A 25,602-nucleotide genomic window follows, 5' to 3' on the forward strand; every position below is an offset into this window, starting at 1 on the left:
GCTTTCCATGTTCGGCTATCAAGGGACTTCAAGAAAGCGGTCATGCGTGCCTTCCAATATCCATAGTTGGTTTCGTCGAGTACTGGAGGGCGATTGACAGAACCTCCTTCTCGGGAACTATCCATAATAGGCAATCAGAAAAAAATACAGGAAACCACCTAAGAGATCAAGGTGCCTGCTCTGATACCAATTGAAATTCTGATTAGTTGCAAAGGCAAGATGTCGCACACAATGTGTTGACAATGTGTCCGACAACTTGCTTGAACACAGATATGGATAAACAACAAAACAGTGCAGTAAACAAAGTACACACGATATGGTTACCCAGTTCGGTGAAACACACCTACATCTGGGGGCACGCTGCCAGTGGAAAGGATTTTCACTATCTTGTAGTCAATAGTACACACAAGGTTTATATCTGATTACAATCAACAAATCAATAAAACCTGGAGACTATTACTACCAGTGATCACCTAGACATGGACTCCCCCTGAATTTGAGCTCCGTCTCAATTCCACTCTTCGAGCAACCTCCTGGCTCGGATGACCTTCAGTCTTCAGCAGTACGTGAACCTTCAATCACGAGAACACAAGAACCCAACTCTCACATACACTCAATCTGTGGAACAGTGTTTGAGAGAATACACCACTTAAAACCAAAACACACAGCCTCCCAGTCCGCTGGTCTTGCACGTCTAAGAGTTCTGAGTGTTTGATCAAAAGTGTCAAGGCTGCTAAAGGGGAGCACACGGCTTTTATAGCAGCTTTACAATCCTGGAAGATATCTCGGGTTTCCTTACCCGGCCTCAAGCGAATATCACAAAGTAAAGACTCCATCAAGGTGAATATCGCATAGTAAAGACTCCATCAAGGCGAATATTGAGCAATGAAGATGGCAACGAGAGATATCTTGCAATGAAGTCACCAGCGAGGCAGATATCTTGTAATGAAGACAGAAGCAAGACAATAACTCAGCAATAAGTCATCAGCGAAGCATCTTGAGCAAAACTGGAAACTTGCCTGAAAAAGAGTCTTCATACAGAAGGAAAGATGTCAAACCAGAAGTGGAAACATAACAACCAACATCTTTCCATACCACTTGCACTAAAAAATAAAGCCAACAAAACAACGTATCAACAATTGGAACAAAACTTAAAATGGGTATGAATATTGAAGCAAAGGAAAAAAAAGTCCATTAGGAAAATAGTCCTTTTAAACGTTTGACATTGCTAAATAGCCAACGTTTGGTAAATCTTAGGTAAATAGCCATTTTCATGTATTTACATACGTAAATCTCAGATAAATAGTCATATCAATATATTAGACTACGTCATTATTTACGGTTATTACTTAAGATTCACCAAACGTTGGCTATTTAGCAATGTCAAACGTTTAAGTTGATTATTTTTTTAATTTTTTGAAGAAAAAAAAAAGTGCAATAAATGCCATCTTTTGTAAAAAAATAATAATTAACAAAAACAAAAACGACACTGAACCTGAAGTTGTTCATTACGAAAGAAACGCAAGGTCGAACAAACGACAAATTATTAAATCCGCAAAAAAAACCTAGTTGCGAGATTAGTAAGAAGAACCATCTTTATTAAAAAAAAAAAAAAAAAAAAAAAAAAAAAAAAAAGTAAGAAGAACCATCAGAGTGAAGAAAGGGTATCCGTGAAGAAAAAGCTCAAACCTTTTTCGTCAAACAAAGTCAAACCCCAAAGATGGAACAACATTCGAAGTCAACCTCGGAGTCCACGAACAAGAGAGGAAAGTTGAAGAAGGTGGTCCTGGCCTACAGCGGCGGCTTGGACACCTCTGTCATCGTTCCATGGCTCAGGTTCTGATCTTTCCGATTAGCGTATAACTAACTAATCTCGTCTCGGCTCATTTCATTATTGGCGATTATTATATTTATCTTCTTCGTTCGGTTTAACAGGGAAAACTATGGCTGTGAAGTTGTTTGCTTCACCGGAGATGTTGGCCAAGTATGCTAAGATAGATTTTTTTTCACAATTTGGCCAAACACAGTGCTGTGTAGATAATAAACCATTTTTTTTTAAGTAGGGCATGAAAGAACTGGATGGCTTGGAAGAGAAGGCAAAGGCAAGCGGGGCTTGCCAGCTGGTAGTGAAGGACTTGCAAGAGGAGTTTGTGAGGGATTTCATATTCCCGTGCCTCCGAGCTGGCGCGGTATACGAGAGGAAGTACTTGCTCGGGACTTCCATGGCCCGCCCCGTCATCGCCAAGGTATGTATAAAAAGAAAAGAAGAGAAACGATACGCGGTAATGTTGATCACATTCCCGGGAATCCAATTTGATTACATTGTTTCGGTGCTCGAGATGTTTTATAGGATTGTCTAGGTGTTAAGATTACATTGTCCCGGGAATCCAATTTTGGACAAACTTTGGCTGTTTCGCAAATTCGTTGGTTTGAAATGACTATTTAGCTAGAAAACCTTGAAAAAAAATTTACCTCTCTAATTACTTTTAGGCCTGTTTTGGATGTGGTGATGTTAAGCACTTTTGCAAGATTTTACCTTTAAAGGAAGTGATTTTGGACAATCTTTGGCTATTTTGCGAATTCATTGGTTTAAAATAGCTATTTAGCTAGAAAATCCTAACAAGAATTACCTCTCTAATAACTTTTAGGCATGTGTTTTTGGATGTCGTAATTTTGAGCACTTTTGCAAGATTACCTTAGTAATTTTGGACAAGCTTTGGCTATTTTGCAAGTGCATTGGTTTCAAATGGCTATTTTTGCTAGAAAACCAAAAAAATAAATAAATAAATAAAAACTTTCTAATTACCATGAGGCTTGTTTTGGATGTAGTAATGCTAAGCACTTCTTTGCAAGATTACCTTAAAACGAAGTAAATGAAAGCTAGGAGAGAAGGTTTTTGGCCTCTGAAGGAATCGGATACTCGATTTGATTGATCAACGTGCTTTTGGTGTGACGAAACACAGGCCATGGTTGATGTGGCCAAAGAAGTCGGAGCCGATGCGGTTGCTCATGGATGCACCGGAAAAGGAAACGACCAGGTAAGGTTTTTGTATATGTCTCTATTGACTCACCGATCTCATTGACATAACAAGCCCTTTGGTTTTTCTTTTTTTAGGTTCGGTTTGAGTTGACATTCTTTGCGTTGGACCCGACGCTGAACGTGGTGGCTCCATGGAGAGAGTGGGACATCAGGGGAAGAGAGGATGCGATCGAGTACGCCAAAAAGCACAACGTTCCCGTTCCCGTGACTAAGAAGTCCATTTACAGCAGAGACGGAAATCTGTGGCATCTCAGCCACGAGGTACAATATGCGATGATGATGATGCCTTTTTTTTATTTTTCTTTTTTTTTTAGTCTTGAGCCTTTGTAAGTTTTTCGACGTCTAAAAAGTGCCTATTTATTTATTTCTGTGATGAAAGGGTGATATCTTAGAAGACCCGGCAAACGAACCCAAGAAGGACATGTTCATGCTGACCGTAGATCCCGAAGACGCTCCGGATCAACCCGAGTATGACTTCCCTTAAACATTTGTTTATCTATTTGAAAATCTCTAGTATATTTATTGTTTTGTTTGGATTCAGGTTAATTTGAGGAAGAACTTTTTTTTTTAGGGAAAGTAGGGGTTTTTTTTTTTTTCTCAAACAAGTGTACTTCCTTTTTCTTCCTAAGCTTTCAATTTTTTTTTCCTTTGATTTTTCCTTTAAATTTTTTATAACACATTCAAACAAGAATAAGAAAATAGTAAGGAATCTATATTTCACCTCCAAATTTCCCACCACTTTCATTTGATTTTCACTCAACTTCTCTTTAACAACCTTTTCTTTCCCCTTAAACAAGAGTACTTCCTTTTTCTTCTTTATTGTTAATTTTTTTTTTCTTTAATGTTTTTAGAACACATTCTAGAACAAGAAAATAGTAAGCCACCTGCTTTTACCCTCCAAATTTTCCACAGCACTTCTCCTCGCAATTTTTAGTTTCCTCTTATAGTTCATAAGCTGACTAACCCCGACCTAGTTTTTGTCTGTCTGTCATAGATACGTGGAAATCGGGATAGTCTCGGGAATCCCCGTATCAGTAAACGGGAAAGAGCTTTCCCCGGCGGCACTGCTATCCGAGCTAAACCGAATCGGTGGCAAGCACGGGATCGGACGCGTGGACATGGTGGAGAATCGCCTCGTGGGCATGAAGAGCCGCGGGGTCTACGAGACCCCGGGTGGCACGATCCTCTACGCCGCGGCCCAGGAGCTCGAGTCGTTGACTTTGGACCGGGAAACGATACAAGTCAAGGACTCGCTCGCCCTCAAGTATGCCGAGCTCGTCTACGCGGGAAGGTGGTGATACGAACTGAATATTTGATTACTCGAAAATAGGAAAATTACAGGGTGTTACGAGCTTTCGAGAGGCTCGTTCTCTCCCAAAAGAAAACAATCCAATTCTTTGCTTCCTGTTCCATTTCCCTTTCTCGTATTTATACAAACTAAAAGACTTAAATAGCACTTAATGGTTAATTACGATACTACCCCTTGAGTCATGACAGGTGGTTCGACCCGCTCCGCGAGTCGCTCGACGCGTTCATGGAGAGCGTGACCAAGACAACGACCGGCTCGGTGAGGCTCAAGCTCTACAAGGGCTCGGTGACCGCGACGAGTAGGGTCAGCCCTTTCAGTCTCTACAGGCAAGACATTTCGTCGTTCGAGAGCGGAGATGTTTACGACCAAGCCGATGCAGCCGGGTTCATCAGGCTCTACGGCCTTCCGATGAAAGTCCGAGCTATGCTCGAGCAGGGTTTGTGATTCGGTTTCGCGTTGACTTTCTTGTTCTGACGTTGTTTTTTTTTGTCTTGCAAGGCTCTGATGGTATGAAATGCTGGAACCATCTAACTCTTTTTTTTCTTTTTCTTTTTTAAGAACTAAAATCGTTTCTATAGTCATGTCGTTTTTAAGGCTCTTGCCGTTTCTATGAAAATTACAGAGGGATTTAGTCACGTCATTTTTAAGGCTATTACCATTTCTACGAAAATTACAGAAGGATTTACGAAAAATCTTGACTTCTATATAATCTATAAATACAAGCAATATATGCCCCGCTAGTTGCTGCGGGATAATTAATATATTTTAATTTGAAAGAATAAATATATAAAGATATGTCCATAAATATTTAGGTTTGAAAAAAAATGTATTTAAAATTTTATGAAAATATTTTTATCTTTTTGATAAAAAAAAATTGTACGAATGAATTTTACTTGTGTTTAGGGTCCAATCTCTTATTTAATATATATATATATATATATATATATATATATATATATATATATATAAATAAGCATATTAATAATTATTATTTAATTATTAAGAACATATCTATTTTAGTCTTTTTACTATAGTATATTTATTTTCAAATATATATATATACATATATATATATGAATAATATTTTGTACGAGGATATTACAGTAATTTATATAGAAAACTTAAAAACACTTTTTTCTAAAAGCCAAGAATCCTAGCTTTTCTATCTCATGTACAAAATGTAAAATCGCTTTTGAAGTTTTTTTATAAAAACAGTTTTGCCAAATACCGGATAAACAGTTTAGTTTTTTTCTAAAAACAAAAACAAGGTTTTTTAATCTGAACCAAACGCAGTCTTTATATATATATATATATATATATATATATATAATAATAATAATAATAATAATAATAGTAATAATAATAATAGGCTTTCTCTTCTATGCTTCTCATATATACCAAAAACCACATTGGCATAAAAAATGGATAGACTTGCCCATTTTTTTTAAAAGTTAATGGTGGTAAAAATATTCAAATTTTATCTTTGGGTACATTTAAAGTGTATCTAACTCAATTTTTTTTTTTTCCGACGGATAAAATACTTATCGTGAAGTTTTAGTATCACCATTACTACTTATTCTACTGTTTTTTATATAATTTTTTTAGAGAAAAGTCTCTCTCTCTCTCTCTCTCTCTCTCTCTCTCTCTCTCTCTCTCTCTCTCTCTCTCCTCCTGGCCGTTGAACCACGTGATGAGCTTCTCGAGCTCGGGCAGGATCGCATCGGTGAGGTAGTTCAAGTTTGGGCACTTCAAGATCTTGCCCCGATCTCTCCGGAACCTGGGGTTGTGCTTCTTATACGGCGACATCAAGCCATTAACAGACTCAGAATGACGAAGATGACAGCGGTGACGAAATCCTCCACCAAAACTTCTACCGAATCTCAAAATCTTAAATCCAAAAAAACCCAAAATCGAATTCGAAACCCAAAAAAAAAACCCAAATCCCCATAGAAAAAAACATAAGATACATATAGATATCTTAACCAAGGTTCAAAATACCGACGATATCAAGAAAAAATGGGAAGTTCTTTATAAATATTACTATAGCGGCTTAAATATCGTTTTTATTCCTCAAATACTGATATTTATGGAAAATGACTATAAAAGCCAAAATAGAAAAATTATACCTGAAATACCAATTTTTATGGCTCTAAACAGACCCAAAATTTAAACTTGAGTACTTGGGCCGATGAAGCCCCATTGTTGCTTCTAAAAATTCATAGAACTACATAGGTTTATATGGAGGGATTTCTTTCAATTTTTTAATTTCACAATAAGGTGAACTTTATTTGTTAGCTAAATAACATCAAAAATGATTTATTTATATTTTTGCATTCCATGGTTTCATGTTAAAATCAAGTGGTTCAAAATTCAAATAAATATTATATATTCATTCATTAAGTAGATTTATAGATATGAATATATATAGAGATATGTTATATATATATATATATATATATATATATATATATATATATATATATATATATTGAAAATATAATAATATCTATTTGTTATAAGATTTTTGTTGATATATGTCAGTTATCATCGGTAGTCAATATTGAAATTGTTATAAGATACCCGTCGATACTCAATATATCAGTAAAATCAAAACTTCGGTATCGGTATCAATATTTTAATCCTTGATTTTAACCACCACAAAAAAGAAAATTATTTTGATTAAAATTTAGGAGAAGAAGGACATATGGACAATTCCAATACCACCACAGCAACGCCACAACTACTGTTGGAAATGGCTATATGATCCTTACTTAGAATCTGTTATTCCATGTACAGTTGTTCCTTTGGGCTTCTCGACTCACACCAAGAAGAACAACACTGTCAGAGTAAGCAAGGTATTCTAACAATCTTTCGATTCTTGCTCAATTGATTTAAAATACGAATGCAAACGATATTCAATAACCTTGATTTCACCCAATGGATCAGGAATGTCAGTGAGCCGATCTGTATGGTGGTCGTCGGTCACTACTACAAATAGGACTTTTGGATGCGGACGAGTATTGGATGCGACTAATCGCATGCGACTAGTCGCATCCAAAAGTCTCATCCAATCAAGCATTGGATGCGACTAGTTGCATCCAAAGGTGTTACCAGCAGTCACAAAAACTTCAGTCATTAAAGTTAGTTTTTAAAGCATTTGATGCGACTTTGTCGCATCCAATACTCAAAATTTAAAGCGGGATATAATTCCCCCCTTTTATTTTCGTTCAATTAATGACGTGGCATTTTTCCCCAAATTATTTTTAATACCTTCGGATGCAACAAGTCGTATCTATATGACCTTCGGATGCGACTAGTCGCATCCGAAAGTATCATTCGATGCGACTTTGTCGCATCCAATTTCTAGGTCAGTTCTATTTAAAAATCGACTTCTTCTTCTTCTTCTTCTTCTTCTTCTTCTTCTTCTTCTTCTTCTTCTTCTTCTTCTTCCTCGCGTCTTCTTCTTCTCCTCTGAGTCTCACCCAAAATCGGTATCTCACTTTCACTCTCACTGGCCTCTCGTCGCATGCATTGCCTCTCGTCGCATCGCCGTCACCTTCATTCTCTAGCTCGTCGGGTCGCCGCCATCTTTGTCGGCTCCGGGTCTTCGCCGCCGCCTGCATGTACTATCTCTCTCTCTTTCTATCTCTCTTTTGACTCGCAATCTCTCTCTCTTTCTATCTCTCTTTTGACTCGCAATCTCTCTCTCTCTCTCTCTCTCTCTCTCTCTCTCTCTTAACTCTCACTCCATTCACCCACTCTCTCTCTAAAGTATGATATTTTGTTGTTTCACGATTCTCTCGGCGTATTGGACTCAGTGTGTGTCCATTTCAGAGCTTCCTTTGATTTAAAGCTTCTTTGAAGTCTTGGCCGATCTCAAGGTCGATCCATCCTGTCCGTCTGTCCAACCGTCTGTCCGGCCATCCGTTGATCCACACCCCGAGCTCGAGCGCACCGAGGTGAGCGCAAGCATAGAGGACGCTCTCGGCCACTGTCTCTTGATCGTTGTCCGACGCTAACCTGACGCGCGCGCTGCCTCAAAGGAAGCCGTGCCAATCTTCTTCTGCCATCCCGCTGAGATCAATGCCTCTGGCCCAAACCCAAGACCCGACACTGACCGGTCTGCCTTGTATCTCGTCTCTGCCCGATACCGCCGCGTCTCGTCCCTGCCCTCACCCTACAGGTTAGACATTCACTATTTAATTTGTAGTCTATATATATATATATATATATATATATATATTAATTTAGTTGTAAATGTTAGTGTTTAAATAGCTCTCTAATTAATTGTAAATTTTAATTTATTGCTTAATTAGTTTACTAACATGTTTAGGTTATTTGGTTTTGATTAATTTAGTTCATTTGATTTGTTTAAGTTATTGTAATTATAAATTTTAATACGACTAAATTAGTTTAAGTAATTGTAATGAAACTATTTAGTTATTTATTTGAAATTAAAATTGATTTTGAAACTGAAATTGTAATGGAAATAAAAATTGTTGTAGCCAAATTTTTAGTTTACTTACAATTGAAAGTAAATATGATTTAGTTAAATTGAAATTAAAAATGAAATTGTAGTTTTTAGTTAGATTGTGTGGGTTTAATTATTAGTTTAGGTAAATTTTAATTGTAGTTATAATTGAAATTGTAATTAATTTTCGATTTTGATTTTTCAATTTTTCATTGATAAATTGTTGTGACTGAGCCACAGAGGTTCGGTTTAGGATTTAGCTTATTAATATGATAGTTCTGGATGGTATGTATATGTTTTTATACAAATTTGCAGGTTTTGGGTTTGTCAATATTATAGGGGAAATTCTGCAGAAATTTTCGTTGAAATTTGAACTAATTAGTCTTAAAATGGTAGGGAAACAGTATAACAATGCCAAATTCTTTCTCACCAGACTTAAAAAATAATATACCTTTCACAATCTCTCTCTCACTACTAAAATTCGCTATCGTGCCTTAGTAATAATTCGCTTTCAAATTTAATTAATAACTGTATTTGTCCATCTCGTTTTCTCCTTTTGTTCAGCGAAATGTCAAATCCAAGTAGAGATTGGATTACCGAGAACGATCGGTTAAGCTTGTAGTATAGAACAGGGGTTAAAACGAGTTTATCCGCCTTGCAAGCAAACGATCGAACGAAAAGGGCCAATATAAGTATCCTTGCAAGTCTTGCAACCATGCGAGATGGCAGGAAATCGGGGTTGTAAGGGTTCACCTCATGAAAAAGGGATTTACCCCAAATTACACTAAATAGTATCATCACGACGAACGTCATGTCCTTACCCAAGAAGAAGATGTCATCGAAACTGATCAGAGAGGAGTCAGAGGATAGCACGATGTTCTCCATGATATAATGGATCACGAGGATTTCGACGACTTTGCAGATCCGACCCCGAGTGAGGTGCCTGCAGAGGAGCAATTTGAAGACCTATTCGCGGAGTTGAAAGCGGAATTGTACCCCGGATGCAAAGAGTTTTCGTCTTTGTCGTTCTTGGTTTCGTTGATGCACATCAAAGTCACGAACCATTGGACGAACAAGTCATTCACTGACTTTTTGCAACTCTTGAGGAAGTCTCATCTAGTTGATAATTGAATCCCAAAAATGCACTACGAGGCAAAAACGAGACAAAAGTGCTTTGGCATGGGATACAAGATGATTGACGTTTCCATCAACGACTGCGTGATGATATAAATGACTGCGTGATGATATCAACGATGCGCATAGGAAGGAATTTAAAATTTGGTTTGAGAAAAAGGTAAATAAAGCTAATTACATTTTTTAATAACATATCTCACACGTATTTACCAATGCTTTGTTTGTAACCAAATTTATGTTGTGAAAGCTAGTGACTCTGACGTCTCTGAAGAACTCTACGCGTTATCTGTCAGGTCATTTCAAGTCATTCATCAGTATCCGAGTTATGTGGTTAATGGCATCAAGTTCATCACTCATCGTCGTGACAATCAACGAATCACTCAAAATAGCGGTGTATGTGTGCCTATGGATGAGTACGTTTTCTATGGTCGAATGAAAGATGTCATCGTGCTGAATTATAGGCATAATTTTCATGTCATATTATTCAAATGTATTTGTATGGTGACAAGTATGATGCGAGGAGAATAGTGCACGATGATAGGATTTGTGGAACGACAAGTGCTTATACCGCGAAAGAGTGGTTTATGGACGAACCGTACATACTCGCGAATCAAGCGAAGCAAGTCTTTTACATAAAAGATCTTGTCAAAGGTGGCTAATGAGAAATCGTTGATGAATGCAATCACCAAGCGATTTGGGACAATATTCCTGAAGTTGATGCCACCACATCGGCCTTAGTTTCATTGACAATACAATTGTCAGACATCGAGCTTCTGAATCATTGACACGAAACAACTAAAATTGAGCTCACTACTGATGTTGACGACGATGAAGAAGGCGACAATGACGAAGATGAGGCACGTGTCGTTTTTTAGGGACAAGATGTAGATGTCGATATAGAGGATGGTACTAACATTATATCGAGTGATGACGATGAATGAGTAGAATGTCTTTTTTTAATTGTTTATTTTGATAAAACAAATAACTTTTTACTTAATTGTTTTTATCTTATAGGATGTCGATGGCCACTGGAGCAGGTGGACGCCAAGATCCCCCACAGACATCGGGATCCACCGGTTCCAAGGCTACACGGGGACCGACGACTGGTGCGACTTCTTAGAAAGCAGTCAGAGGGGTCGAAGGTGCGAAGGTTGTTGGCTACGATCCAATACAGCAGACGTTCTATCAGACTGTTAGGGAAACGAATAAGAAGATCGGAGTATTCTCCATGCGTCTGTGAGTCTATATCCGCGGCTCGATTCCGATGCATATCTCTAGCTGACCAGACGTATCGCCCCAGTCTGTCGACGATATTTTGACCGGACTCCATAGTGAGTTCACTTTCTGGGCAGAGATCCTGAGACTGGCGAGATACGCTTAGCAGATTGCTATCGAGCCGAGATTGACGCTACTATCATTTGCGATGCAACGCGAATTTTTTGTAACGCAAAGTCGAAATTATCGAGGAAGTTCAGAATCAAATTTTGCGGCCAAAAAGATCTCGCCAAACAAGAAATGCCAAAGGGCACGAGTCGGGCAGATTGGGAGAAAGAGATAGAGAGGTTTGATGCAGAAGAGTTTAAGGTAATATGTTTAAAGAAACTGTTATCATCTATGAGCTCGAATTAACTCGATTTTACGTTTTGCAGAAGGTGTCTGAACGCAACAAAGAAAATCAGAAGAAGAAGAAGACGAAGAGTCGACATGGATTGATATCTTTCTTTGCTCATCGTCGGATGCAAGTAAGTTGTTCATTCATAAAATTGTAATTGCAATATTTAATAGTTATATATTAACATGTTGCGCACATTTTTATTAATACTTGCAGATGAGAGAAGATGAGACCTTGGACTCCGCACTAAAGACGTGGCAGCACTACCATCAAGATGACAAAGGCTACTGGACAACGAAAGACGCGAAAGGTCTCTATGTAAGTTGTAATGTCTTATTAATTTAATTATATTAATTAATATTTGATAATCTTTATTGGTTTTTTTATCACATTTGTATTTGAACAAATCCAAAGTCAAATGGCGGATATTCAGCGGCAAGCGGAGGAAGAAGGCACAGAGGTGGACATTGATGACGTAGAGCAGGCAGCAATGCGTTTAGTTCTCGGGCAGCGTCGAGATTGGGAAACAAGGATAGGTCCCACGATCCCTAGGGGAGCTTTACTCCTCGCTGTAGCTAAGGACGCGAGCTCGTCATCAGCTTCGTCCTCTCGCACTCGGTACGATCTAGCTGTTAGCGATTTGTAGTCAACAGTGCAAGCCCAACATGCCATGATGGAACAGATGCAGCGATGGATCTTCGAGCTCACACAGAGCATGAGACCGAGTCAGCTGTCGCCCTCGACACTGCAGCCTCAGACTACGCCGCCACCAGCTACAAGGGCTGATGACCAGGTGCCAGCTTCTGTCGAGTTCCAGCGAGAGCGTCCTAGCGGCAGCAATGCCAGAAGAGGCACCAGGGCATCCCGAGGTAGAGACGGAAGAGGATCAGCTACAATGGAAAAGTGGTATCAAACGCGAAAGAAATAGTTGTATATTTATTATTACCGAATTTACTTTTACGTTCTATAAGATATTTTATATTACGTTTTATAAGATATTTTATGTTATGTTTTATTGTTATCGAATGTATATAATATTTTCTATTACGTTTTATAAGAAATTTATTTTCTAATTCGAATTTTTATTTTGATTATTATTTATTTAATAAATATTAATTAAATTAAAAAAAATCAAGTTACAATTGGATGCGACAAGTTGCATCTAATACTGTGTCCGCCACAACGTGGGAAAGACTATTGGATGCGAGTAGTCGTATCCAAAACATTCCCGCATTATGGCGGGATAGGAATTGGATGCGACTTGTCGCATCCAATAGTCTAATATCCCGCAAAATATAATATCCCGCAATAGTTTTTTATGCAATAATGGATGCGACTAGTCGCATTCCAAAAAGTTGCATAAAAAAATATAGACTTTTGGATGCGACTAGTCGCATCCAGGATCATCGGATGCGTACTATTAGTCGCATCCATTTTGGCCATTGGATGCGACTTTTTGACCGTTGGATGCGATAAAAATCGCATTCAAAAGTGTTATTTGTCCTAGTGGGTGACCGTACAGCCTCCACCGCCGAAGATCTGCGGGTCGTCCGGCGGACAAATTCACATAGCCACTCTCTCCTTCCGCTCAAATTCGGCCTCTCCGACCTCCTCTCCGGCGGTGCTCCTCCTCCTCAAGCCCCACCGCAAATGCCCTCGTGTTCCTCTTGCGTTGCTTCCTTTTTTTTTTTCTTCTTCTCATTAAAATGGAAAAATAATTGCTTAATTGTTTTATCAAGGGATTTAATTTATGTAATTATTAAATATTTATATAAAAATTACATGATCACTGGATGTGTGACACGTGTACTTCTATTAAAGATAACAATTCAAGTAGTAACGGTGATACCAAAACATAATATTAAGTATTTTATTTGTCGAAAAAAAAATTGAGTAGTTAAGTGTATTCATAGATAAATTTTGAGTATTTTTGCTGCCATTAATTCTATTTTTTAAATGGTGTGGTTTTATGTTTTTCTATGAATTTGTTACAAAGTTAATACTCAAATTCGATATGGGGTATGAATCAGAGAATCAAAATTCAGTTCGATTATTTGAATAGAATTATTGAATTTGGTTTGATATTTTTTCAATAGAATTTACTTAAAATCCATTTAAAATACTATTTATTTTCACATAGCGACTTTCTATGATTTTTTATATATTTTATTTCAAGGATTTTTTCGATAAAATAAGACAATGTCTACGATTTTCTTTTTACTCATACGACGAGGAAGATAATGCAATTGAGATAATGGAGAAAGTGTTCAACACTTGTCATCCTGAAACACAAAATATGGTATAGAACACGATAGAACGCCCCAAAACATGATACATTATAGAACATGATAAAGAGTTTCATTGTTTCAACGATGTATACAAATCTTAGTTTTTTTTTTAATTTTTTTTATAAGATATACATATTACATAGTGAATTCAAATTCATTAATAGAAAAAAAAAATGCAAGGGAGCAAAGAAAGTTCATTAATTAAAAATGCATTAAAAACATTAAAACCCGATACTGTCACGAAATTGGCCTAAGAAGTTTTTTTTTTAGAGAATGCTGACGGAAGGGTGTGACATTTTAGATGAGGGGGACTGTTATGTGCATGACAAAAGACTTGTTGGACTCAAAGCACATGTACCTTCCTAGGTTTCGACGAGGAAAGACGGTGTCTTTACGTTATATATATTTATTTTGTAATTATCGTGGTTGGTGCACAAAGATGCTACTAATACTTGTTCTTTGATTATTTTATAGGTATTTCTCTTCTCTCTATTAATCTATTCTATCAATATGGGACATTCTTACCCTCAGATAAGTTTATATGAAAAAATTAAGTATTATACGTAACTAAACCCATGTTTAGTAATATTGTGTGCATGGCTCAACCTTTATTGGTTTTATTTGTTTTGTTTTCGTTTTTATTATTTTTGTTTAAAATAATTTTATATTCTTAATGGGATTCACAATTTACATCAACTGGAAGTGCATAAAACATTACACAATTATATATTCATAAAATAACAGCACCAATCCCATATTGTGGGCATAAAAACACATATGGTTCGCAAATTGAAGATAAGTAATCAATTGATTAAGAACTCTCTCTCTCTCTCTCTCTCTCTCTCTCTCTCTCTCTCTTATATATAAGGGTTAAAAGAGGATTCTCGACCTGAGGAGATGCATTTTTTTTCTTGTCCATATCTTCATCGGGTTTCGCTGAATTCTTCATCAGTGGGAGCTTTAGACTCTGTGCGCAGTGGCGGAGGCACATAGAGACCGGGGGGCCAATGCCCCCTCTCTTAAAATTTTCAAAATTACAAATTTTACTCTAAATTTTTATATATATTTTTAGCTCAAAAATATTTTTTTTTTTAAATTTGCCCCTTTTTAAATTTTATTTTCAATTTGCCCCTCCGAGTTCAATTCCTGGCCCCGTCACCGCTTGCATGACCATCGTCTAGAGCTCATAACTGTTATTAATGTAAACATATTTTAATTTTTTGTTCAAATTGGTCCTAGCATTTGAAAGTTGAAAATTGAGTTTTAGTTTTAAAAAATAGTACTTTTACCCTTGAAGTGAGACTGAGACATTGTGAAGCAAACACCGTCGAAAACAAAAGTTATATTATTCTTCTAGGTCTATATTTATATGAAGCTATTTGGTAAAATTATTATCAATTGACGTTTACGTTTGTTCAACATGAATATTGTAAATTAATGGTATAACATTGTAGATACCAAAATAAACGAAGAAGTTGTCCTTAATATCGACTTATAAACTTTAGTATCAGAAATCTGTGTTAATCAATTTGATTCCGAGAATATTGTTCACTTTTTCTTGTCCAAATGTTAGACCATTTTCTTTTTATCTAAATCTTCGGCAGATCTTTATATCCATGAGTTCTGTTAGTAGAACTTAGAACACCATGAGAAATAAAATTGTCCCAATTTTAATAAACTAAAATCGATAAATTTAGAATTATTAGAGCGAGTGGGCACATTTGGAATTTCAATCTTTTAAAATAACAATTTTGTCATTGTCACAAATAAATAAAATAAAATAATAAGGCCCGCCAAACTCGCAACCGTCCTTCTCTTACAGTTACTCTAAACCCTAGCTATCTCTTTCACTCTCTCTTCGCCGCCGTATACCGCTGAGCCCGACGGCGTCGAATCGCTCTTCGCTGGACCACCCTCGTTAATCCCTTCGCCGAGTCCGACGGTCAGTCACAGGCACTCTCTGTTCTAGCTTAGAATTTTTGTGATTCTTAGATAAATGGCTGTGGATAGTGAAAACAGAAAATGCCAGACAAGAAGTGTTGTGAGGTAGTTAAATAAATAAATGATGATAAAAATAACTTCAATGCAGATTTCGGATACGAGACTTGTTTAGAGGAAGATCGAAGAACAAGTCTTTACTGAACGATGGCTCAATTGAAGTCTATCCATCCAAGGTCTTCAACAAGCCTTCCATTTCCGGTGCCCGTAAGAGGTAATGCTTTTGGGTTCTTGATTATTTTCATTTACCAATCCATTCATTCCATTCTAAAGATTCCAGGGTTTTTTTTTTTTTTTTTTTTTTTTTTTTTTTTTTTTTTTTTTAATACTGGATTAGCATGTTTATGTAGTTTGGATGATAAGCAATTTATTTGTTTATTCTGAGATGGATCAATGGTATTTGATTTTTGTAATGCAGGTCAATTTATTGACAGAGTGTGTTGTGCCAAGAAGTTATCTTCAGCATTGGAAGTAAAAATCCTTTCCGTTTTGTCAAAAACAGTATTAAGTTTTTTTTTTGTTTTTTGTTATTTTTTTATTTTGCTTGGTATTCAGGTTAATGAATTGTTCTTTAATTTGGCCATTTATTTTAGCTGGGTGCAAAGAGAAGTGAGCTGAATGGAAGTGCATGTTTGTCCATTAACACTAATGGCAGTTTGAGTACTTATTCTCGTAACAGTCGCGGTGAGAATTCTTACATAGGGCAATTTAATTTTGTTATAATTTGTATGGTTTCTTCTTCTCACCGAAGTTATGAAATTTCGGCGTACATCTGTTCAAGTCGAGACATTTAGTGAAACTTTTGAGTTATTATTGGTGAAGATTCACTTGTCATATATTGTGCCTCTTTTCTATTTGGAAGCAGTTATCAGAGCAGCATTGCCGAGCAAGTCAGAGGTAACTGAGGTCACGACCAAAGGAGGGTTACGTGGGAAGCTGAAGAAAGTTGTGCTGGCATATAGTGGTGGCTTAGATACATCGGTCATCGTTCCGTGGCTAAGGTTCTCTGAAATTCATTTGTGAATCAATTTGGTATCACTTGTGTAGCCATTCACTCGAACACATTTTCATCTTTCAGGGAGAACTATGGCTGTGAAGTTGTTTGCTTCACCGCTGATGTTGGTCAAGTACGTTATCATCAGTATTACTTGAACAGTATTTACTATATGCATTTTGAGTATTTAGTTGTGACCACCTTTTTGTCGGACTCGATTTACAGGGAATTAAAGAGTTGGACGGTCTAGAACAGAAGGCCAAGGCCAGTGGGGCCTGTCAATTGGTGGTGAAAGACTTGAAAGAGGAGTTTGTCAAAGACTTTATATTTCCTTGCTTGAGGGCCGGTGCGATTTACGAGAGAAAATACCTGCTCGGAACCTCAATGGCACGCCCTGTTATTGCTAAGGTGAGATCCACAATGATGCTGTTTTTTTGTTTTTGCATTTAGCCTTTCTAAAATAACTTCGCCCTTGTGCCTGGATTTGATTACAATCCAAAATGGTTTATAAGATTTTCTCATATCTCTGCATGCTTGAGGCGCGCAAAAAACACAAAAATCGTAAAACGGACTGGACTGGTTTGTAAAATTGTCGGTCCAGTCTAAAACGGGTTTTCTCTCAAGCTGTTGGTTCGGTTTCAAATATTAAAACCATGGTTTAGCTGGTTACAAGATTATATTGCTATAGGGCATTTAAATTAAGTAGCTTGAGTTGAACACATTAGCTTTTTGGTGACCATCTTAATTGTTAGCGCTAATGTAATCCTTAGATTATTTTATCTATTTTTCTTGTAAAATTTGTAAAAAGAAATGGTTTAACTCAAACCAGACCGGTCTAAATCAGTTTGGTTCGATTTAGTTTATTTTCTTCTATGATCCTCTGATCTCCATATACACATTGCCGCTAAAATGTTTGTATGCTTGGAAAACCAGGCCATGGTCGATGTGGCCAAAGAAGTCGGAGCCGATGCCGTGGCTCATGGATGCACAGGGAAAGGAAACGATCAGGTTCGCTTCGAGCTGACTTTCTTCGCCTTGAACCCCAAGCTAAACGTCGTGGCTCCCTGGAGGGAATGGGATATCACCGGCCGAGAGGACGCCATTGAATACGCCAAGAAGCACAATGTTCCCGTTCCAGTCACAAAGAAATCCATATACAGTAGAGACGGTAACTTATGGCATCTTAGCCACGAGGTAAATAACCCATCACTAGCATGAACTTTTAAGCTAGATTTTTCGAATATTTTCTCTAGTAACCGCAAAACTATTTTCCACAAAAATCGAAGGGTGATATTTTGGAAGACCCAGCCAACGAGCCCAAGAAGGATATGTTCATGTTGACGGTGGACCCTGAAGACGCTCCGAACGAACCCGAGTTAGTTCTTTTGATGAAAAAAAAAATCCCTCTAAATAAAAAAGTCCCCTTTTAGATCTTCTTCTTCTCATATAGTTGGCATTTGAATCGTTCCCCACAGATACGTTGAAATCGGGATTGTCTCGGGGATTCCAGTCTCCGTCAACGGGAAAGAGCTTTCCCCGGCTTCTCTGCTCACGGAGCTCAATCAAATCGGAGGAAGGCACGGAGTCGGGCGTATAGACATGGTTGAGAATCGCCTCGTCGGAATGAAGAGCCGCGGAGTCTACGAGACCCCCGGCGGGACCGTCCTCTTCGCTGCCGTCCAAGAGCTCGAGTCACTGACTCTGGACCGGGAAACGATCCAAGTCAAGGACTCGCTGGCCCTCAAATACGCCGAGCTGGTCTACGCGGGAAGGTGGTTCGACCCGCTCCGTGAGTCGCTTGACTCCTTCATGGAGACTGTCAACAAGACCACAACGGGCTCGGTGACTCTGAAGCTCTACAAGGGCTCGGTCACAGTCACTAGCCGCAAGAGCCCGTATAGTTTGTATAGGCAGGACATTTCGTCGTTTGAGAGCGGCGATATCTATGACCAAGCCGACGCGGCTGGGTTTATCCGGCTCTACGGTCTTCCAATGAGGGTTCGAGCGATGCTTGAGCAGGGTTTTTGAGTCATTTATGTACCAAGCCAGCACCTTTTTTTTCTTCTCTAACTAAGGAAATATGCCCAGCTGAGTTTTCGATTTTAAGCCCTTGACGATCAACACTTATCGGAGAAATCCTGTTTATTTAATCGATTTGAAGCTGGTTTAGAAATGCAGACACACCGAACGGTTGAACATCATGGAAATAATGCAGTTTTGACTACATAAATATATCAGAACTAGCTTTTTTTCTCCTGGGAAATTATTCTGTTATTTATTTATTATTATTTTTAAACTTGATACCTTGTTAATCTTTGAGTCAAGCAAGTTAGATGCTCATTTAAGAGTGATATGGATCACATAACTAAATAGCATAATAATAGTGCAAGTAGAAATATTTATGTTACATTTAGATTTACAGGAACTTGTAAAAATAGCTAATTCAATTTATTGCCAAAACACCCTTTTGAGCACGATTCGACTCGTCAAGTTCTCATTGAAGAACACTCACAGATAGGACGAGGTATCGGATCTCTGCTCTCGATCCACAGTAGCTTGAACTTGAGCCGCATATTGCAGATTCCAAAGTATGTCCTCGAATGAAGGCTGACTCGCATCCGGGGATATGCATTTTTGCATTATCGAGACTGCGATCGACACCGATTCTTGCGAGCTCGCTGTGGCTAGCACCACCGGATCTATGACCCGAGCCCGTGTGTCTTGGTTCTGGAGAACTACCTGAAATCCAAATCGGATCCAAGTAGGATTAGTTCAGCTTGTAAACTTCTAGTTGTCGTAGTTTCTAAATCGACAAGACTTTTTCTGCGTAAATAGTCTATGAATTACTATGAGTCATACTCTGGTCCCCAAACAACAAAATGGACTTATTGATTGATTTTGGCGCAAATAGTCCCGAACTTTTGTGATATCGCTATTTGGGTTCCTAATTTTTTATTTTATTTTAGCATTTTAGTCTGCCACCTAATGTAACTGGAAACAAAAACAATGCCACATATTTACATACTAAAAATGTCTTTTGTTAATTTTATAAAAGAAACGAAATTATAGTTTGACACTAAATAAAGTTATAAACAATGTTTTATCAATATTAAATGATTCTTTTAGAAAATTATAAACAAGTTGTTTTAGTACTTTGTACATATGTTTTAAGTTGTTTCTGTGTTAAAGTTCTTCAATTTTTTTTATTCAAAAAAGGCTAAAAATGCTAGTAAATCACTAGGTTAGGGACCAAAATATCAGAATCATAAAAGTTGAAGGACTATTTGCGCCAAGAAAGCCGTGATTTTAAAAGCTTACCATCTCTTTTAGAAGGAAAGCCTCTCTGGTGGAAGCTAGAGAAGGCCCAACTAGTGCTTCAAGTATTATAAATCCAAAGCTATAAGCATCATCTTCTAAGCCTATCATTTGCCTGCCCACAATTTCATTTCAATACATCAGCACATAATAATAACAAAAAATAACATGCCAAATAATAAATAAATAAAATTCAATGAAAAGCTTACCATGACTTGTTTTTGTCTGCTATACCCTACAGATTCAAGTCAAACAAGTCAAAACTACTTAAACTTGGGATTAATAATAAGTTTGAAATGTTAGGCCATACATATATACATACCACACATGTCTCACTTCCTTCTGAGATGATGGATAGACCAAAGTCACTCAGCTTTGGCATCCGATGCTGATCGAGCAACACGTTGTTTGCTCGGAGCCGGTTGTTGAAGAAACCCGGAATTATTCCAGTGTGCAAAAAATGCACGGCCTTGGCTACGCCGATCAGAACCGCCAGTCTCTCCGACCAACTAAGCGCTTTTCCCGCGCTTTTCTCTGCCCACAAAGAGATAATCAAGACACTTGTTTTGGAGTAAAGTTGGGTTAATCAGTCTTTTTGGTATATGTAATTAGACCACACCGACGAAAATTCGATTCTTTTCAATGGATCAGAGCCCTGTATTCTAGCTATTTAGCCAATTTCAAACTTGAATTTATGGAACTAGCCAGCGGCAATCATGTAAAATACTATCTTATCAATGAGGCCACGTCATCAAATATGGTTAGATTTTAAACATATACAAAACGTTGGCTAGATTGCGAATCCGACGTTTCAAGTGGCCTAGTCCAAGGATTTTTTCAAACATAATTTAAATTTTCTATTCGAATCTCATGTTCAAAAATTTCTAATGAGTTTGTCAAATAGAGTCTTTATTTATTTTTTATTTACGTCCTCATGAAAAGGTTAAAAAAAAATTTAGTTACCCTGAAGATGATCTCGAAACGCATGCTTAGCATGATTCAGACTATTAAAAGTTTTTGTTATACAATTATATTATTGAGAAAAAGTCAATCCTTTTTAATCTATCAAAACCCTACCTAAAAAAATGTATTAAAGACTATTAGAAGTTTTTCTCCTTAAACTCACAAACACAAAAATTTAATTTTTTTTTTGGTTCCAATGTCGCGTTCAAGTATTTCTATTCAATTAAACGAGTTTGTCAAGCGGGGCTGATCTTCTTAATTGACATGTTCATGATCACGTTGAAAACGAAAAAGTTTACCCGAAAGGTGATCTCGAAATGTCCCGTTTGGGACGAGCTCAGAGACGAGATAGACTTTGTTCATGTTGTAATCTCCGCGGCCGCCGCTGTCGAGGCAGTGGCCGAGAAGGCATGCCAAATGCTGGTGTTGGAGCTTCGAGAGAAGATCGAGCCTTAGCTTCACGTTCCGAATAGAGAACTTTTTCGACAAAGGAAGACACCTTATTGCAACTTGAGTCCCATTTTGAAGCCTTCCCTTGTAAAGCTACACCGGATAAAGAACAGAAAAGAAAATAAAGAAAGGAAAAACGAATTTCGTGAGCTATTAAAAAGAGCATGGAGTCAAGTTTTAGGGTCCATCTGCCACAAGCTTTGAAAATGCATACTAGCCAACGTTTCAAAATTTGAAGTAGAATAGTAATTTTTTATGACATGGCAATTTATTCGATTTTTACATTCCGATTTTTATCCTCGACAATATCAACCAATATACTTCATATAAACTGTTATTAACATATTTTAACTTTTTGAAATGGGGGTTTGAAGTTTTGAATGAGTTAATTTTTTTTTTTTTTTAGTTGACTTGATTTGTTTTCGTGTAGGAGTGGCTTTCCTCCATTTTTGTGGGATTGAGAAAATTTGGGAGTCAAATTTAGTTATGTTTTTCTCTCTTTAGTTTTAATTGGTAATTTTTTTATTTTTAAATTTGGTAGTTAATAAAGGTAATTATGTCAAATCTACCCCGTTTATTTTGGTTAGTATATACTAAACACTACTTTGTAAAACTCATGTTCCAAGTTAACTAGAGTACCCTTTTTTGCTTTACAAAAGTTTGCGTTAAAGCTTTACACAGTACCTTTCCGTACGAGCCTTCACCCAAAAAAGCCGAGCTTTCGAAGTTATTGGTCGCATCGACTATCTCCTCCAAAGAGAACGATCGACACACCGTGAGTCCATGTTTGGACAGATTTGCAGCTTGGGTAATGAAATCTGAAAGGAAGAAAGTTTGTCAAGTGAGATTTTCTTTTTTAAAATCGTCATAACTTGTGTTGCAAGTCATGTAAAATAATTGACCTTACTTGCATTTGAAGAAAGCTCGGAGGCGAATCCCGCGACCGGTCTCTCTTGCAGTGTCTTACGCAACAAATGCTGCTCTGATATTCCCCGAGAGCAATAGCTTCTACACAATACGAAAATGCCGAGAAGCAAAAGCGCCGAAAGCCCGACTATTCCGAGAGTCATAAACACGACGCCCGCTCCAGATTTTTTGCCTCCGGATTTTTCCTCGTCCAATCTACCCGCTTTTCTGCACCGTGATTCTTCATTCTGATTCTCTGGATCAGTCGCCAAGCAATTCATGCTCGCCTTGACGGTTCTCTTGTCGGACTCGGTGCTCAAACAATGAGGCAATTCGCCGGTGAGTTTGTTATCGGATAAGTCGACGAACTCGAGTTTTTCCCCACACTTACTATGTCCCGAAATCGAGCCGCTCAACGAGTTCGAAGCCAAGTTCAAGTACCCGAGAAAGGGCAAAGAGAACAGCGAAGCCGGAGGCGATCCCGTGAGCGAATTGCTCGACAAGTCGAGCCTCCGGAGTCCTTTCAAATCCCCGTATTGCCTCGGAATCTCTCCCGAGAAAGAGTTGTTCGAGAGCAGAATCTCCGCGAGCCCTTTAGGCATCGGAGGTAACGCCGAACCGAATCTATTCCCTCTCAGATCCAACATGTACAGACTCTTCATGGGACCGAGATCGGGCAATTCCCCCGATATCCCATTCCCCGACAGAGTAAGATTGGCGAGATTTTCGACCCTCCTAAGTGAGGTCGGAAATGACCCCGTCAAGAGATTGTTCTTCAAGCTCAAGACTCTCAGCTCAGCCAAGGACCCGAACCAGCCTGGGACCGAGCCGTTCAAGAAGTTATCGTCCATAACAAGGCTCTGAAGCTTCACCATCTCCGATATCTTGGCCGGGACCGAGCCGCAGAGATAGTTCGAGCTGAGATCGAGGGACTCGAGAGAATCGAGCCGGTGAATCTTGTCGTGGATCGGGCCCCAGATTCCCAGCGAGACGAGGCCGAGGGATCTCAAGGTGTTGAGCCTCGCCAGCGTGGTAAAGAACGAATCGACCGAGAATCCCTCCGAGAGAGTCTCTCCCTGGATTGCGAAGCCCTCGAAACCCTTACCGAGCTTGACCGGCTTCTTGTCTCCGACGATTCTGAGCTCGGTGACCACATTGTCTTGGCAAGTCAAGTTCAGCTGAGGGGTTGGAGATAGAGAGCAGAAATCAAGTCCATGGTCTAGCCAGATCTCCAACCCTTTTGGGAACTCTAAGTGCTTCTTTAACTGAAGAAGAACTTGAGTCTGTGAGGACTGAAGTTGATGAGACCCCAAAAACAAGAAACTCAATGTGAATAAGAACACCAACAAAACTGATGTGTCTAAACAACCCATGATGAGTTTTTATACAGACTCAGCTGAAACACAAACATGACACAAAAAATAAAATAATATAAATCAGTGAAGTAACTAGTAAGAAAAAGAAAAAAAAAAAAAGATATGAGCTTCACATACCAGAAAATTATTAGAGAACCAAACGTGTAACAGTTCATACCAGAAGAGCTTTGTTGTGTATCTGAAGCAGAGTTTGGGTTGTTGGAGATTAATGCATAGAAGTGCATTTAGTGAAGCCACATGGTTTTTTTTTTTTTGTTTTTTTTTTGAAAGTGGTGAAATGGCTGAGATATTAATGCATCCGAGACTTTTGCTCTCTCAGACGAATCTTTGAGCAAAGAGAAAAGTCATTGCAAAGGACATAAAATAAACGAGATGATAAAATGTGTTGGCGCTTTTGATTTTTGGTTATTCCTGCAATTTATTCCTACTCTACTTCAGTTCACTTCATTCAGATAATTGATTTATTTAATTTGAAAATTATTGGACAAGAATATTACTATCGTGGATTTTTTTCAATCAAAATAATTTTTTCACATCTATTCTCAAATTTTTCACAAAATAATGTATTTTGTAATAAGCTTTTTTTTTTTCTTGTATATATATATATATATATATATATATAGAAAAACAAAATTTTATGACAAGTTTACAGAATTTGGTGACAAACTAGATAATAAATATGAAAAAAAAAATTAATTGATTTTGATAAACAAAAAAAAATCCATTATATTGTTATCCAATTTGAATTTAATAATGTACATTTCATATAATAAAATTTATAGGAAGAAAGAACCCACAAAGCTTGATGCCGCATGGGAAATATCAAATTGCTAAAAGGGTATTTAATTAATGCAACTGCCCATATACAAACAAAGAAAATATTTATTATTTTGTAAGATATACTATTATTACCCTAAAGTTAAACAGAAGTGTTAGGGGATAATTTTGGAGGGTAATGATAAGGATAAGAAAGTGTTTCTTCGGAATTTGAAATTGTCATTATTCTATAAACTCGTCAAGCTGTACTATAATAGAAACACTATGCTCCCATTTGCCCATGACAAATCTGCATGGGAATTCAATTAATTGGGTATTATTTTAAGTGAGCACTCAGACATTGATACAGTCAATTCAATAATGTTTCATAGATTTAGAGATACAGGATAAGTTTTATTTTTTTTCTTTTTGCAAATGACAAAAAGAAAAAAAAAAAAAGAGAAAAAAGAAAAAGCATCAACTTGTCATATCTCTACTGCCATATTTATTTTTCTCCACAATGAAATAAATGCCAAACCATGAAGCAGTAAAAGGTCAATCAAACTCATTATTATCCATAAATCATACCTCCTTTAAAAAAAAATCATAAATCATAATAGAGTTTGACTGTATCAAATTGGTTGTTTGGTGATCAATTCAGTCACACACAATCATGATTTGATAATGGTGGTTGAGTTTGAAATTGAATACATATATAGCTATAGAAACTTTGATGTTCCGATAATATATATATATATATATATATATATATATATATATATATATATATATATATATAAACTTTGATGATAAATTGATAATTGTTACAAAAAAAAAAAAAAAAAAAAAAAACATGTCACACTAAATTTATTAGGCTTTCATGGTAGTCCTTCTTTGAAAAAAAATCTTAAAATATAAGGTGTAGTGATAAAGTGGCCAACATTATTTAGTTTGCATTATGAGAAGATTAATGAATTTATGTATATCATT

At 37.4% G+C, this 25,602-nt stretch overlaps 3 protein-coding genes across 3 annotated transcripts; 2 read left to right on the forward strand and 1 right to left on the reverse strand.

Moving 5' to 3' along the window:
- The first annotated feature begins 1,623 nt into the window (after positions 1–1,623).
- On the forward strand, positions 1,624–5,001 carry LOC149383301 (argininosuccinate synthase, chloroplastic-like). Its single transcript, XM_089629443.1, has 8 exons — positions 1,624–1,836; positions 1,936–1,984; positions 2,064–2,246; positions 2,964–3,038; positions 3,116–3,301; positions 3,420–3,508; positions 4,035–4,331; positions 4,538–5,001. Exons 1-8 carry the CDS (start codon positions 1,721–1,723, stop codon positions 4,791–4,793), a joined length of 1,251 nt encoding a protein of 416 aa, XP_089485569.1. The 5' UTR covers positions 1,624–1,720; the 3' UTR covers positions 4,794–5,001.
- Positions 5,002–15,636: 10,635 nt separating this feature from the next.
- On the forward strand, positions 15,637–19,101 carry LOC149383302 (argininosuccinate synthase, chloroplastic-like). The gene is made up of 10 exons (XM_089628214.1): positions 15,637–15,796; positions 15,944–16,066; positions 16,271–16,323; positions 16,446–16,536; positions 16,718–16,853; positions 16,931–16,979; positions 17,072–17,254; positions 17,780–18,040; positions 18,133–18,221; positions 18,322–19,101. The coding sequence occupies exons 2-10, from the start codon at positions 16,000–16,002 to the stop codon at positions 18,872–18,874; spliced, it is 1,482 nt and encodes a 493-aa protein (XP_089484340.1). The 5' UTR covers positions 15,637–15,796; positions 15,944–15,999; the 3' UTR covers positions 18,875–19,101.
- Positions 19,102–19,201: 100 nt separating this feature from the next.
- LOC149383303 (putative inactive leucine-rich repeat receptor-like protein kinase At3g03770) lies at positions 19,202–24,257 on the reverse strand. The gene is made up of 8 exons (XM_089628213.1): positions 23,974–24,257; positions 22,482–23,876; positions 22,259–22,392; positions 21,424–21,667; positions 20,484–20,695; positions 20,371–20,396; positions 20,165–20,276; positions 19,202–19,585 (listed from the first exon to the last, which is right to left on the reverse strand). The coding sequence occupies exons 2-8, from the start codon at positions 23,851–23,853 to the stop codon at positions 19,355–19,357; spliced, it is 2,331 nt and encodes a 776-aa protein (XP_089484339.1). The 5' UTR covers positions 23,854–23,876; positions 23,974–24,257; the 3' UTR covers positions 19,202–19,354.
- Between the last annotated feature and the right edge of the window lie 1,345 nt (positions 24,258–25,602).

Source organism: Urtica dioica, chromosome 10 (genome assembly GCF_054948205.1).
Source record: "Urtica dioica subsp. dioica isolate 48M chromosome 10, U.dioica_male_clone48M_v1_H2, whole genome shotgun sequence".
Taxonomy (NCBI): Eukaryota; Viridiplantae; Streptophyta; class Magnoliopsida; order Rosales; family Urticaceae; genus Urtica; species Urtica dioica.